The 16,716-nt window shown below is 42.1% G+C and overlaps 1 protein-coding gene across 15 annotated transcripts in view; it reads right to left on the bottom strand.

Annotated features, from left to right (window-relative positions):
• The window catches only part of PIEZO2 (piezo type mechanosensitive ion channel component 2), a 469,614-nt gene that overhangs the window by 237,506 nt on the left and 215,392 nt on the right, over positions 1–16,716 (bottom strand). For 14 of the 15 annotated variants that reach the window (XM_053247271.1, XM_053247279.1, XM_053247278.1 and 11 more), the window contains 2 exons: positions 12,925–13,087; positions 1,224–1,431 (listed from right to left, as the gene is read on the bottom strand). In XM_053247271.1, the coding sequence (XP_053103246.1) occupies positions 1,224–1,431; positions 12,925–13,087 (371 nt within the window). Of the gene's footprint in view, positions 1–1,223; positions 1,432–12,924; positions 13,088–16,065; positions 16,202–16,716 lie in introns of those variants that run through there. The other variant, XM_053247282.1, reaches the window with a different exon arrangement.

Below are 16,716 nucleotides of genomic sequence, written 5' to 3'. Positions count from 1 at the left end.
GGTAGCCTCCACCCATTAGGCACTACCACCCCACCCCACTGTTTTGGCCCAGATCCCACTTTCTGCCCCGGATCTGCCCCAAAGACACTAAAACTTCAAAAAATCACCAAAAATCAGCCCTTTGCCCAATCCCCCTGAAATTTGGGTGGTAGCCTCCACCCATTGGGCACTACCACCCCACCCCACTCTTTTGGCCCCAGGACCCTTTTTTTTACCCGAATTGATTCGGATTCAGATTAGGGTTAATCCAAATCCAAACCGAATCAGGGGTGATTCGGGTGGGCAAAATTCAGGCACAGAACAGGGGTGTTCTGGTGATTGGGGTCCGAACCAAAACACAGAAAATCCGAATTGCACACCCCTAAGCTTGCTGCTGTTGTGATCCTTTTGGCTTTGTTCTGTTGGCAAAAATCCCTGTTTCCGCGAGGTCAGATGCTTCTAGATGTTTTACTTGTTCCAAACACTAGGTATGACATAGTGTGAGAGACCAGCTTCACCTATCTCAAATCTGGAGCACAGAACTATGCAGTGCCTCAGACTATTTTTCAGACAAAAAACATAATTCAAGCTCAATTGAGCTTCGAAGGGGAAACAAAACTGAAGTTTCCAAAGATGTTATCTCCCATCGCAAAGGGCTTAACATGGGAACCAGATAGAAACCACACCACCATGGAAAGTCCATTCATTTCTGGGGTGCTTTTTCTCCCAATTGACGTAAGAGGGGAATGAGATAGAAATCACCCCACTGGAGACAATCCATTCATTTTGAGGTTTTTTCCTACCTTGTGTCATATGTTTTTATTAATAACATTAATATAACTGGAGGGGGGGGTCATACTTGTGGATATATTGTGTACCAAAGTGCAGGTAAGAGTTTGACAGCAAGAGCATAGCTCGTAGTGCAGAAGTTTGCTTGTTTACAAGCTTGACACAGCTGGGGGTTGAAATCCCCACTCCAAAAGGGTTGAAATTCATACAAACCCATAATCTGGCTAGAACAGTTTCTATGAATATGATTATGGGAATAATGACTATACAACTGTATCTAATATTTTAAAAAATTAAACTAAAAAATACAGTTAAGTGTACATTTTAATCAGGTCTGCAATATATTTACCTTAACCATGGAAAGGACGATTTTCCACCCCTAAGTGCTAAAAGCACATCTCTTTTGAATTTAATGGTTTCTTGAAGAACTGTCAGTTCTATAGATGAGAACCCACCTGTTGAACCAAGTAAAATTGTAACAACAACTTTTCCAGCTGTGGTCATAATGTTGCCAATAAGCTCCTTCACTTTGGAAGCTATTGAGGCAATTCTACGCAGCAGTTTTAATTTTGTGGTTTCTTCAGATTCCTCTTCCCCACATACTGCATCATCCAAATCCTCATATATTAACGCATCATCTGCCTCTAATCTCTCTCCTTCATTCTGAAAATGAGAGAAAATAGCAATAAGGTATTGTGAATGTGCTTAAAACATTACATTAAATACAGTACTAATGATATGCTCTGCATCAGACATCCCTGTGTTAAATCAAAAGGTAATTTTCTCTCTTGTAGCCATGCAACACATTTTTATTCTTGCTTTCCTTCTCTGTTCCCACAACTGTGCTCCTCAAATTCTATATCTTCCCAAACTGCCCAATAATCACATACACAGCCACAATCTTGCTCAGATAGTCATTTCAAAACCTGACTACAATACACATATTGGTTGACATTCAGTAACTGGCCCTATCCACCCCCAGCACAGTACTTCCAGTGACTGTTGCTGGTGTGTGACTTATGTTTCTTTTTAGAATGTGAGCCCTTTAGGGACAGGGAGCCATCTTATTTGTTATTTCTCTTTGTAAACCGCCCTGAGCCATTTTTGGAAGGGCGGTATAGAAATCGAATTATTATTATTATTATTATTATTATTATTATTATTATTATTATTATTATTAAGACTCAGGTTGTACACACCAAATAGCATTCTGGGTGCACAACAGGAGAGAGTCCATTTCTGTTGATCCCACTGTCTCTGCAGTCCCTCTGTGCCTCCCAAAAATATGTCCTGGAGCAGGGGTGTAGCGAGGGTCCTGGCAGCCCAGGAACAAGCTGTGGAGTGCTCTGGCCACACTCCTTCCCCCATGATGTCATGACTACACAGGAGGCATGGTCAGCATGGGGAATAGACACACGGCGGGCCTTAACATCCTCTCCAGTCGGCAGACGGCTTTCTCTGCCATGCTTTCTTTTTCTTCCTCATTAGTATAAAATTGCCTTTAGTTATTCCAGAAGTCAGAAAACTTCATCCCTCTACAAAGTATTTGTATTTAACACTCCCAATGTTCTTTATAATATGCTAATTTTATTAATACTGAATATTTTGTCAAATGATAAATGATTGGGACATTGTTATCCTGTCATTTAGTTGTAATAACTCTAGAGGCTGTGAGGTGGCAAGTTACCACTTTGAAATCTTCCAAACACGCCTCATCTCTATTGTAAACAGAAAGGATCACTTCTGGGATACTCTCTCTTGGGCTACCATGGTCACTCTCTTGCACTTCTGTGCAGGAGTATACATTTTTGATGTGCAATGCAATTCCCCCCTCCTTTCTGTTGCATCCTTCAATTACTACATTCCTATGCCGGGACTCACCCTTTCTGCTGCATCCTGCAATTGTTCATCCAGTTCCAATGCTGGGACTCAGGAGTCATCCCACCAAGTTCAAGTTACAAATATCAAGTCGTATTTACCTTCTTGTACTTAGCTAAAGCTCATCTTTTTCAAGATTTCTCAGCATCCAATATGGCCTCTTTCATTCTTAACTGGCCCCTGCCAGGGCTCCTGGCTACCCCCGCTGGCCTTCATGTCTCTCAGCAAGGCATTGTCTCAAGTAGGGGTGTGTCCGAACCGGTCCGGAGGCCATTCTAAAGGCCTCCGGACTGCCGGACCGGTTCGGACTGGGCTGGTCCGGGTCCGGGTGGGGGGTATTTCTTTAAGGGCGTGAGGGCTTGCTTATCCCTCCCGCCTCTTTGCCCCCGCCAGAGGCCGTATTTAACAGAGTAACGGGGGCGCTGGAAACCAGCCGCCCCCCGCCGCCCCCCGCCCCGCCGCAAGCAGATTAAGGGAACTACCACTGCCGCCGCTGTCGCCCGCCCGCCAGCCCTCCCTCCCAGCCGCCCGCCCGAGTCCTCACCCGATGGCTGCTTTAACCAAAGAGAGGAGCTCGCGAACAGAGCTCCTCTCGCTTTGAAGTCCTGCAGGCGACTGAAGGAGGCAGGCTTTGCGCGCGCCGCAAAGCACGCCGATCGCCGGAGGCCCGGTCTACCCGGCCTTTTCCCGGCAGGTAGACCGGGCCTCCGGCGATCAGCGTGCTTTGCGGCACGCGCATGTACGCGCGCAAAGCCTGCCTCCTTCAGTCGCCTGCAGGACTTCAAAGCGAGAGGAGCTCTGTTCGCGAGCTTCTCTCTTTGGTTAAAGCAGCCATCGGGTGAGGACTCGGGCAGGCGGGCGGGTGGCTGGGAGGGAAGGCTGGCGGGCAGGCGACAGCAGCGGCAGTGGTAGTTCCCTTAATCTGCTCGCAGCGGGGCGGGGGGAGGGGCCGGCGGGGGCGGCTGGTTTCCAGCGCCCCCGTTACTCTGTTAAATATGGCCTCTGGCGGGGGCAAAGAGGCGGGAGGAGTAAGCAAGCCCTCCCCACCCTAAAAGGAAGGCCCCCCTTTGGTGCCGGTCCGGACTGCTCCGGACCGTGCACATCCCTAGTCTAAAGTTATCATTCATTCATTTTCTATACCGCCCTTCCAAAAATGGCTCAGGGCAGTTTACACAGAGAAATAATAAATAAATAAGATGGAACCCTGTCCCCAAAGGTCTCACAATCTAAAAAGAAACATAAGATAGACACCAGCAACAGTCACTGGAGGCGGATAGGGCCAGTTACTCTCCCCCTGCTAAATAAAGAGAATCACCATTGTTCCTGATGGACTGTTTCAGCTATACCACCCACCTATCAAATCTCCATTCCCATAGAACCCTTCTTGTCTCTTATGCCACAGAGGTGCATTGCTTGCTGTTTCGTTTACCTGGCCTCTGGAAAGCATAGACTTCCTCTGTCCATACTTTGAGTTCTGCAACACCATAAGATACAGAAACCCCTTATTCCCACACAGTATTATTATTATTATTATTACATTTATATCCCGCTCTTCCTCCAAGGAGCCCAGAGCGGTGTACTACATACTTAAGTTTCTCTTTCACAACAACCCTGTGAAGTAGGCTAGGCTGAGAGAGAAGTGACTGGCCCAGAGTCACCCAGCTAGTATTATGGCTGAATGGAGATTTGAACTCAGGTCTCCCTGGTCCTAGTCCAGCACTTTAACCACTACACCACGCTGGCTCTCAGTACTGCTCCAGCTACTCTTGCCGAGCAGCCTAACTTTATCTTTCTCTGCACCATCCCTCACAATTATGTGTTCATTGTGCACAGACACAACGTTAAAAATGTGAAATTGCTACAGTATGTCTGTAACAGACACCAATTTCCTCCCAGATCCCCAAACCACAAGACCTAACTTGATCACACTTATCCTTCCAAAATGTCTTCGTTTCTCCTTTTATTACTTTATGATGTATCATATACTCCACTTTTTAAAAATGACAGAACAATCCTCTTAATTTTAGCCCGAGTAGCAGCAGCTTTTTGCTACACAATCTTAATCCATGTTGTCTAGAGTCACATAAATATGTGAGAGGGGCAAAGGAAGCAGTGTTACCAGGAAAACTGTATCTGATTTAGAACAATGCTATGAAGAACTATCCTTCTGGGTGGTTCAAAATTCTTTTGTGTAACTAAGCCCAAAGCTTCCCATTGAATCGATTAGTAACTTTAAAAAAATGGACAAAATGCTTTCCTTGTTTTATAGAATGACTTGTTAAGTAGGCTTACAGCATGGATTCATTTCACTCAAGGGGGAGCATTCTATTAAAATTGCCAGATTTGACTTCCCACCTGTCTGTTTCCACTGAAAGGCTTGGTGGGGTTCCATTACTGCCTAAAATTATTAATTCTTATAGATATATCACAAGACTCACCATTCAATGTATGCATTCAAACAAATGGCAATAATCAGCGCCTGCACAAGTCATATCAAAGAACTACCAGCTTCCAAGTTTGGGCTCCATTTCACTGTAAAGGATGTAGAAGTCAACTTTTCCCCTTTTCTTTTCCTTTCTGTTTCTGTTTTGGTTTGGTTTGGTTTTTGCACAAAGTCATATAATGACCAAGATCCAAGACTGTATAACTGGTTACATGAGTTCAAAGGAAGTTTGATCTCAGCAGTTTGATCTCCCCGCTGGGGGGGGGGGGGAGGGGAAGCAGCCTTTTTGAAAAAAGCCAGTAGAGCTACAAAAGTGGTTTGTGATATGTCACTGGAACTCCTCAGAAGCAAAAACATTCTTTTAAAAATCTCACTAAGTATGTGTGCAAGCCTTTAGCGATAACTAAAGTAGCTCTTTGGATCCTGGCCATTGGAACCATGCTTAATGAATCATAGTTGGGGGGGATGTTTTGGACCCTTAACAGATTGCTTACTACACAACGACAAATCTGTGAATGCTGATTAAAATAAAGTGAGCATCTCAATGAGCATACATTTGTCGAACAATAAAATTGAATTTCTATATCCTTTTCTGTAAAGGGCTGGGATGCATGATGACAAACCCAACATTAAATGTATTATTAGGTTCTTCAGTTTTGCGGGGAAAGTCCCAGAGTCCATCATGGAACAGCGTTTTTAAAAATGATGTCAAGTACAGATAAAGTACAGGCAGGAAGGATTCCTGCTTCTATGACAGCTCTGACTGCTACTACTGTATTCAGGGCCAGAATGTCCATTAGTTTATATTTAAGACTGCTTTATTAACATCCAGATTTTAAATGTTTCCTCTGATATAGAACAAACATTGATGTACTGAGATAGCCTCTCTAATCCCATTGACACATGTACTAACAAACTGCCCTGGTAAGAATTAAAAATTTATTCTTGTAACAGAGCACACACTGTATTTACAGTACATTGACTGCTAGGAGCAGGTACAGTATATTACTGCTGGAGCAAATATATCAGTAAACATACCCTACAAAGTTATAAATGGACCTCCTAGGAGAAACAGATTTGTTACTCTTCTCATCATGAACATTTTAATTAATGGGCAACATTATTGCTGGATGCAGTTTGCCCTGAATAAAACAAAAAAGCTTAATTATCTTAAAATTAGGAACCTTCACAGCTGGGTTGGTAAGCTTAGACAACAGGGTCCCACAGGGATACAGGTGCTTCCTTAAGATCTTTGGGCTATTCAGATTAGAAAAGCACTTTCTTTTAAAGTGACCTTATTTGAAGGGTCTGCACATTTCCTTCAAGTCAGAAATTCAGGAACTGAATCCTGAAAATGTTGCCCTGCAACATGATAATGAGCCCTGGGTTATTTTTAATTCATTGTAATAAAAATAACCACAAAAACCTAAATATTCATAGCAGATCTGGGGATTTTAAGAAGAATGTATGCATCTATGAATATGACAAACATTTATATACCATTTTCCAGCAAAAGTTGAAAAATGATTTCTACGCTAAACTGATTTGAGGAAAAGCACTGTAAATTACCAGAATGTTTAAGTAGAGAACACACCCACACTTACACACATTCAGGACTCGATAAAGAATTGTACACCTGGTAAGGAATACTGTAGTGCAGTGGTGACTGACATGCAAACATTTCAACAGAAATACTCCATGCCTTTAACAGCAGACAGTTTTCAACACTTTTACAGCGATGATCATCGCGATGAATGACATATTTCCACAGTATAAAGCTAGTAACTGTAAACACTTTGAAAAACAGTATTTTATTATTCAGCTTTGGTTAACCATTAATTTATTTCAAAAGAGAGCAATCTTATTTCATTTGAACCCAACAGCCCTTTAAGAAAAAATAAATTTTCAGAATAAGATGGATATTGCCCTTTGAGTAAATGAGTACAGTATAGAGACATGAGAAGTCAAATTACTCTCAAAAGTGAAGGGAAAGTATTTGAATATATGGTTTTCTACAAAGGCTCCCAAAGAAACTTGACACAGGCATTACAGTGTTCCCCACTGTCTCACATCACTTTTGTACTGAAATAATAAGGAATTAAAGTAATTAAGTGAATATGATATTTCTGAAACAGCTTAAAGACCCTTTTATACTAGCATCATATGCTGCTTTGTTTGCTGATTCCCGCCTCTCTTCCCAAATTTAGCAGCTGTGTTGTAAATCACAAGTGGAGGAACAAGTCTCCTAAACAGTATGCTGCATTAGCAGCCTCTAATGCATGTTCATTTCAGAACCCAAATCAATTAAGGCCAACCATAGGATGCAGGGCATACATCAATGCCAACCCTACATGCAATATTTATCAGTTCCACATCCTTGCTCAGTGGAACAGTTACTGAAGGGCAATGTTAAAAAAAAAATAACACCCATTATTCTGTAACTCATTAATATACTTACGCCCCCCCCCCTTTTTTTTTAAAGTAATGGAATTCTAATACAGAGACATTTCAGTATTTTACTTGGTGGGTTTTTACAGCAAAACTGGTCAGGAGCTTTCCCACAACTTGTGGACATTTTGTTTGAAATAATATTGAATAAAGTTTATGTGCTCAGGAAAGAGCATTCATTACAAATGGTTCTTATCACCTTCTTTAAAGATCAAGGCAAAGGTATCAGTACTGTGGACCCATCAATGCACTATATGTATTTTAGAATGGAATTTGTTGAAACTATTGCTCTTTTACTGCATCACTCGGGAGACCATACAGTATTAAAACAATTTTTCATGCTTGCTTGTAATTGATGTCACATCTGCTGGAGAATATGATTTGATGCAAACACTTGGATCAGACAGAAAGTGGGTTCACTCAGTGACCTTTTTCCTCAAGAGAAATCATCAGTGATTGTGATTTTACAGGACAACAGGTCATGTTACTATCATATGCTGACTATTCATCTGCCTTTTCTGCACCGGCAAGCACCACCCAATCAGTGGGCTCAGATTATTTGACTTTATCTCCCCATAACATAAACCATAATACTGTTTGTATGGAGTAAACTAGACATGTTGGTGGCACACCAATGTGTCAGAATTGGGATGCCACTAATTTTCAATGCAGAAATTGGGGTGCAGGTTTGGCAACTTAAAATGAATAGGTAGGAAGGAATGAGTAACCTTTGTCCACAAGATTGCTTAACCATAGCTGGTAGGAGTCTGGAGACAGGAAGATGGAATTAAAAACAATGGGGGGGCAGCAGCTTTGGGAAGGGAAATACAAGTGGGGAAAGGGTTTAGCACCCTCCACCCATCTACCCATGCTGTATTTTTAACTTGTGCCCCACACTTTATAGGAAACTCACATTCTGACACACAAGTCATGCTGCTGTAATATCTATTTTGCCCCTAAACAGCATGTCCATGAAACAAACTTTGAGCAAAATTTCAGTGTAAAAAAAGAACAAAGGTTATTGTTAAGATCCACATATCTAATGCCCGAAACTCTTTTTAGCTGGATTTCCTTCATTTCCAGACACTTCAAAAATTAGGCCTCTTATGTATATAGCATCAAGAAAATTTTTCCTGTTCCAATACCTCTTTCGACAGTTAATGCCACATCTGCAATCTGTCACATAAAAATGGCCATCTGCACCAAATCAGTATCTCAGTTCTTGCTTGCAGCTGTTAAGTTAACTGTTCTCTCTCTCTCTTGCTTTTTTCACCTTTTACACCTTTTGAATTGCATTGTTCTTCTCAGAGTCTGCAGTCTGGGCTTTTCTCCAGTTCAGTTCACCTGCTTTAAATTGTCGAAGCTTTAATAAAAAGAGCCTGCAGACATGCTTGCTCAGAGTGTGCAACCATTTAAGGCTGGTAATGAATTGGACAACAGCCTAGGATCATGCAGAACTTTTAAAATTTATAATTTAATGCTAATTAAAAACATATCCTCTGCTTATTGTTGGGCTGCATTTCTCCCATCCACTGGTTTTCCCAGCACTCTCCAGTTAGTCCATACATTTTTTTCTTTTGTTCTGAAAGTATGTTTTACAGTACTTGTGGTTATATATTATGAATGAAACCTTCAATATTCCCAATTTCAAAGATTTCCAGTTTTAAAGCCTGAGATCAACAACACACCTATCATATCCACCTTATGTCTGGGCACAATCTTCAAGTATGAACAATATGAAAAGTCAACAGGGAGGGGGGATGGTTGTCTCTGTTAATGGCAGCCAGCTTGAACCCCCATTTCTCTTTCCACAACCCCTGTTATAGTCGTGATTGGCCTCTGAGTATGGGAACGTGATCAACATGATCTGGCATTCCTAGTGCCCCAGAGAAAAACATGACTGAAAAATAACTAAGGTCAGCCATAAACAAAAGACCGAGAATACCCTAGGCTAACTGTAGCACTGGGATTAATTTGGCTTTTCTGCTTTAGGGAGAATCCAAATCTGGGAACAATGAGAACTGCACATATCTCCAGGGATTATTCAAGGTCAGCATACCTCCCTCCATTTAAAAAAAGCTAAACACACCCCAGATTGATTGTTGGCTGAGAACTGCCAGTTGTTAAAGAGAGAGACCATATGCCTCTTGTCTACCTGAATGGAGTAAAGGGGTATCAGCAGCCCTAAAGCCAATCAAACCTTTTGTTACCAGCCATTGAGGGTTGTTTCAACATGGGCATCCATCTATCCCTGCCTCTGGGACAAAGAATTATAACTCTTTTCCCTTCAATGAGTGCAGTTCCTGAGTGTGTGTGCCAATGGATGTTCTTTTTTCTAATCTCATGGACACATCCTCACACCCCATCATGCAGACTCTGGTCAGACAGTTCCTTGGAGTCTCTCCCTTGAATCTGTGTCTGCTGATGATGCTAAATTGCCATACACTGCACCAGCATTCTTGCTGACACGGCCTCTTTCCCTTCCGTATTGACAGAAGTTCGAGTGAAACTTCCATCAAGGTTGAGGTCTCCCTGTAGTAGGTCAGCATGAGCTGTGGGCTTGTGTTCTCAACTACCCAGGACCCTCCAGCAATCTTCAAAATCTACTATTTATCCCTTTGTGGTAAAGTCTATCCTTCTTCCACATAGAGAAGGACAAACAAACATGAAATCATCACTCACCAGACATGCAGAATTTAGGACACATATATTGACTGGAACTTCTTTTGCTTTGTATATCACCCTCACTTTGCCCAGGCCCCTCGATGCTAGGCTTCTTAATAGGCTTCCATTCATTGGAATTTGGTGCTCTGCTTAAGGACCAGTAGGAGTCTATGTCTTCGGTTCTCCAGAAGTTATTTAACTCTCACTCTTTTATTTAATACACTTCCTTTGTTTATTAAGAAATCTGGTATCCACTTTATTACTCCTTTTGGGGTACCCTAACTCTGACTTGCCTTTACCTATGCCAACTATACCCAAAATAAACACTGTTGCTGTATGCATATCTGCCCCAAGCAGAGCTAATTCCACAACTCAGATCAAAAGCATAGCACAGAGCGTGATAACAAGCACGCACATGAGCAAATGTGATGGCAGTCCCCATGGCTGCAAATCTTTTCCCCCCAAGAGCCTTGCACAAACCTGATTATCTTTTCTGAGGCACTGCAAGGGATGTTCCACACATTAAATAATCCCTATAGGAGTTACTCTATGTAGGAAATAAGAATTTCATGTGATGATCATGACTAGCACATATATTATACTTTGGGTATATGCAGTATACAGGAGAACTTCACTATCCACGGAACCGTGTATCCACGGTTGAATAGTTGACACTCAACCTCGACATATGTGGGTCATATGGAAGTAAGACCTTTCTAACAATAACTATAGCATTTTAATATAAGTTGACGTTAGGTAACTAGGGTGCCATTGGTTGGGATTGTGGGGAGGTAGTGCGGGATAACATAATATATTGAACCTTAATGCACTTAATTTCTTGGACTAGATATCAGATGTTCTGTTTATACTGCATATTGTTTATAGCCCAATTTCACCTGCTAAAATGAAGAAAGGACCAGTTGGTAAGGAATCATAGGACCAGATCATAGGACCAGTTGGTAAGGAATGTCACATCAGCATGGCACAGAACCAGCCACAGCCATTGTTTCAAGTGAAGCAGAGCTTTTCAACCTCCCATGTACAGCAAAGCTGTAACCAAACACTGCCCTTTTAGCACAATTTTATGGGCTATTTATTAGCCCAGGAGCCAGAGAACATAATCTTGTTTACAAACACCTTCAACTAGAAAGTTTGGGAAAGTATCTCAAAATCACTTTCTACACATATGTACTTGCTCATTCATTGAATGCTTCCAGACAAATAATTACTCAATTCTATAACACAGAACACCATAAATTGTAAGGCTGCATAAATTACCAACAAAATGCACGCACAAAATTAAATTAAACTACATCATGATGCAAGATATAGCAGTTTAAAGGTTAGCAGTACTGTAAGTTAAAATTCAATATGTTCTTAAAACAATGTCCTGACATTCTTTAATTTGCACACTGCTTGAAGCATTCCATGTGTACACAACCCCATTTTATATAGCTAACTACATTGCCTTGAGGTACATCAGGAATCAAAGATCCAATGTAAAGCCACAGGCTCTTCTGATTTAATCACCCCCCCCCCAATTCTCAGTATTTTAGCTGATGGAGAATGAGGCGAGCGTGGGCTTAAACTACCTCTCAAACTTCATGTATGAGATTTTATGCCTCCATCCAACGGTGTGTTTGCTCATTTGGCACTGTCTCCTGCTACATGTTACACCAGTTCCAGGTCCCTTTCCACCCTTCCATACACAATCAGGTGGAGTTGAAAGAGTGCGAGGAAATTACTGTTCTTAATTTGGCTATATTTAGGCCTACGGGGTTATCTTAGGTTTGCATACAGATGAACCCCGTTATCTGTGGGGATTCTGTTCTCCACTACAACCATGAATAGTGGGACACTGTGCCAATGGGAATGGGGCTTAGGTTCCTGAAGGCTGGGAAATGGGCAAAAACTGAGAAAAACTCATGAAAAAAGGTGAAATGAAGTGTCTTACCATGCTCTGCGAGTCTCCAGCTGTCCAGGAATGCCATCCCCCGCCCCATCCCAAATCTCCCATTTTTAATCTGGCTCTGAACTATAGGATCACTTCAGTTAGGGGTCTAACCATTAGTGACCCAAAGCACCCCCTGAGCCCTGTTCTTACCAGAGGGGCCTCTCAATCACCTCCCCACCCACTACCCCTAATAGTTATGGAGCAGCAGGTGCCAAGCATGCCATCTTATTTCAAAAGGAATGCTGGTAGGTGGATTCCCCCCCCCCGTTTGTTCTTGGGAACAGCATGTATGCTTCTGTAATTATAACCTGTTTAGTGACTGCAGCTGCAGTGAACAAAAGCTATGATTCACAGGAATATCTACCCTGTTCCCAGGACTGTAAAGGAGCCAAAGGAAAACCAATCCCCCCACCTCTTCTGGCAGTCCTTTTGAAATAGAAGGCAGGCTTGGCATCTGTTGCTCTTTTGCCTGGGAATGAAACAGAAGACTAAGGAGAGAATCACCCAGAAGTATAGGCGTCAGACTCCACAAAGCTTTGGAAGCCTCCTTGCCCCCAAAGTAATTTGGCCCAGTCTGGCTTTGGTTCAGGATCAGTTAGACCCAAGAGGATGGTGCTTCACTTCAGATTGAACTAGGTCCAAATGGGCCAGAGCAGGCCTCTTGATTTTGGGGCAAATAGTCCTCCAAAGCTTTGCAAAGACCTTGTATTTTACAGTGCTCCAGGAAACAAAAATCCAAGCATTTAAAGAGGTAAGCATGCAAACATACCATGTCTTCATTTTCAAACTGTACATTGTACTGTCCTGCATCCTCTTGCGCTTGTTTTTGAACTATGTTCCTGCAGACAAGCCATATGGTCAGACTGGCAATAAACATACCAATATCAGGAATTAAAATTCTGATCCCGTTGCCAGCATCTGCACCTTTGACACTGTATGCAATTTAAAGAGAAAAAAAGAGAGAAAGTGTGTGTCAGTTCTTATTCAACTAGTCAAACCACGCTTGACAGTAATTTTGAACATAAAGGATATCTGGAGAGATGTTTGAATGACCCCTCAGGATGTTCAAGCTAAATCACAGCTGGGCTTTGGAATTGAAAATGTAGCTGAGATGGGCAGAGTTAGTGATAAAAGGCTATGCTATGTATGTATCTGTAAGGGCAAATACATACTGTATATTATCTCTTTTGCTCACAGAGATGGTCGTCACCATTAGGGATGTGCAAACAGGTTCAGAACCGAACTGGTTAGAAGGCTCAGGATCGAGCTAAGAACCCCTGGTTCGACTCAACCCTGGAATTAACCCGTTCAGGTGGTCCGTGAAAATTTTTAGGTTTTAAAAAATTAAAACTTAAAACTTACCCCCTCTGAGGGGGATTCTCTGAGGGGAAGGGGCATCCACAGAGGTTCCCTCTTCCACCGCCGGCCTCCCTGCCATCCAAAACTGGCCAATTGGGCTGTTCTTTGGTCCGTCGGGCCTTTCCCCTGGTGCGATGGCCATTTTGGAGGATGCTGTGCCAGCGCAATGGGCCTCTGTGTGGCCTGGGAGTGGCCATATATATGACCATTCTCTTTTGCACCATTTCCTACCCGTTTCCCTCATTTATTTCATCTTCTGTTATTAAGACCAAACTACACAAAATGTGAAAGATTTGCAGTAGAATCTACTAAGCAATCTATTTTTAGTTATATGCAGTCAAGAAATCCTGTGCCATTCCTTGATCTATATTGCCCCTTCTAAAGTTATTGGCTCTGCAGGGGAAAACATTATAGTACAGTAGTTCTGTACAGCAGATAAACCTGCTCAGGCTACAAAACACATTTTGGATTGCTGGCCAATCACAAACTAGGGGTGTGCATGGAACCACAGTGGGAAGTCTCAAAGGCAGCAGAGGTCCTGCTTTAAGAGCGGGGAGTGCCGCTTTAAGAGTGGGGGAGGGTGCACTTCCCATCCCACTGCTTTCTCCCTGCTGGCATCCATTTTCGTAAAAGCTCATCGGAGCTGCAGCATACTTCCCTGCCACCCCATTGCACGGATATAACTGGAAGTCCCCAGCGCACTGGCACATGTGCGGCGTGATGGGAACTTCCCGTTATATCCAGGCAATGGGGCGGCAGGGAGGTACACTGCCTCCCTGATGAGCTTTTACGAAAATGGACACCGGTGGGGGGAAAGTGGCAGGATGGGTAAGCGCATCCCCCCCCACTCTTAAAGCGATACACCTCCCGCCGTTGAAGCAGCAGAACTGCCGGTTCTTTGAAACAGTTCGGAGGCCCATAAAGGGCCATAAAGGGCCTCCGAACTGGTTCCGTGCGCATCCCTATCACAAACTATAGTTTGTCCATTCAGGTGCCATGAAAAACTGCAGTTAAGTTTTGCAAACTATTATTTAGCATGATGTCCAAACAGATTCCATTGTTTGCTCACATGAATTAACTCTTAGGTAAAATATTATAGAAGGCAAATTTGAAACATCTTCCAACATTCCATTGTTATAAAGAAAATGTGAGGAATTAAATTAAGTAGTGCATAGGTGTTTTGATAGTAAATAACACTTTTTTAAAGCTATGAAATTGGTTACTCAAAAGGGAACATGCAACATTTCACATTTTACTACAAGCCAATCCTCATAAACATTTATTTGACCAGGGTAATGAACCACCACCTTCAGAACAACTCCAGTAGCAATTAATCACTAAATACTGACTAGATAGTAAGTTATTCTGGTATCTCATTCTACAGTACCTGGAGGACTTGGTGGATTTATTGCTTAACACGCAGTAACATTTTTTGCAAACTTGTACTTGCTTCAACTGAGATTACCACCTTGGCTTGGGTTATGCATCACACTTTATTTAATAAGTAGAAGGGAGTATACATTTTGTTAATGCATTTGGCATATGCAGATTGACTTTCTGATAATGGCTAATATTAGAATAGAGTCTTTAAATGGGATACTTTTAAAATGGCATGGAATGGTTGAAGGAACAGGATGATGCATTATTACACATATTACATTGTGAACAGAGTTTGGGGTGCCCATGCTCCCCCTGTTATCACACACATAGCATTTCTAGTCTGTGGACTGTGGTAACTGGCACGTAGTTTCAAATTATTCAGTCAAAGTTGACATCAGAAGATTCAAACAAAAACCCACATAAAAAAAAATCTGACCCACAGATTATCAAGGCCAGCCATCAACCTAAAGTCAGCTCATCAGGGCCCAAGAACATGCAAGTTTACGGCAGGAGATTAGTACACAGAAATATGCTATTCCTTTAATTGTTATGCAGTCAAGTCACATTTATTCACCTAGGCTTTTAATTAGATTTATAATTTAAAAATTAATACTTGATTTTTAATGTTTTAAATGATTTTAATTGATAATTGATTTGATGTTTTAAATTATTATAATTGTAAACCACCCAGAGACGCAGGTTTTTGGACAGTATTATTCCCTAAGGATGCTGATAGGTCACAGACCAACAAAGGACAGCTCTTGGAAAATCCCATTTCTAAGGAAAGATAATTTCATAGGAGCAGTTCTTGGTGGAAGTATAGCCCTAAGCTTTCTGCCTTGGGAATGGCAGCAGACATTAAACATTTCCCCCCTTTTTAACAAAAACACAAGTGCACACTATGCACAATTTCACTTTGAAACATCTAATTCTTTCAAACATTTTGTAAAGGAGGCAATGGTTAGACTGCTTCTTAAGAAGCCTTCCCTGGACCCCTTAGCGATGGATAGTTATAGGCCAGTCTCCAATCTCTCTTCGTTGGGCAAGATGATTGAGAGGGTGGTGGCCAACCAGCTCCAGGTGGTTTTGGAGGAAACTGATTATCTAGACCAATTTCAAACTGCCTTTAGAGCTAGTTATGGGGTTGGTCAGCTTGATGGATGACCTTTACCGGGGAATCGACAGAGGGAGTGTGACAGCTGGTTCTTTTCCATCTCTTGGCGGCGTTCAATACCATCGACCATGGTATCCTTCTGGATCACCTGGGGGAGTTGGGGTCAGGGGGCACTGCTTTGCAGTCGTTTCGCTCCTATCTCTCGGGTAGATTCCAGATGGTGGAACCTGGTGACAGTTGCTCCTCAAAACAGGAACTGTTATACGGAGTCCCTCAGGGCTCTATTCTGTCACCAATGCTTTTTAATATCTACCGCTGGGTGAGGTCATCAGGAGATTTTGTGCTGGATGTTATCAGTATGCTGATCACATCCAAATATACTTCTCCTTTTCATTTTCATCATCAGGAAATGGCATTCATTCCCTAAACTGTTTTTAAAACCATAAAGGTTTGGCCTGGCTTTCCAGGGTTTACAAACTGTTTTAATAATAGTTTTATGTTGTTTTTACAGTATTTTATTTTAATAGTTAATTGATTTGGGGGGGGGGTTGACGCAGCCATTTTTGGTAGAGTGATATAGAAATCAAATCAATCAATCAATCAATCAATATTTTATTGCTAGCTGGATTGTATGTTACCAATTCTTTAAGGTTCTCTATTGAGCAGCCTTAAGAATGTAACATGTTGTATGGAGTATACATTTGATGG

Source organism: Hemicordylus capensis, chromosome 4, assembly GCF_027244095.1.
Source record: "Hemicordylus capensis ecotype Gifberg chromosome 4, rHemCap1.1.pri, whole genome shotgun sequence".
Classification (NCBI taxonomy): Eukaryota; Metazoa; Chordata; class Lepidosauria; order Squamata; family Cordylidae; genus Hemicordylus; species Hemicordylus capensis.
This window is presented reverse-complemented; position numbering and strand designations above follow the sequence as displayed.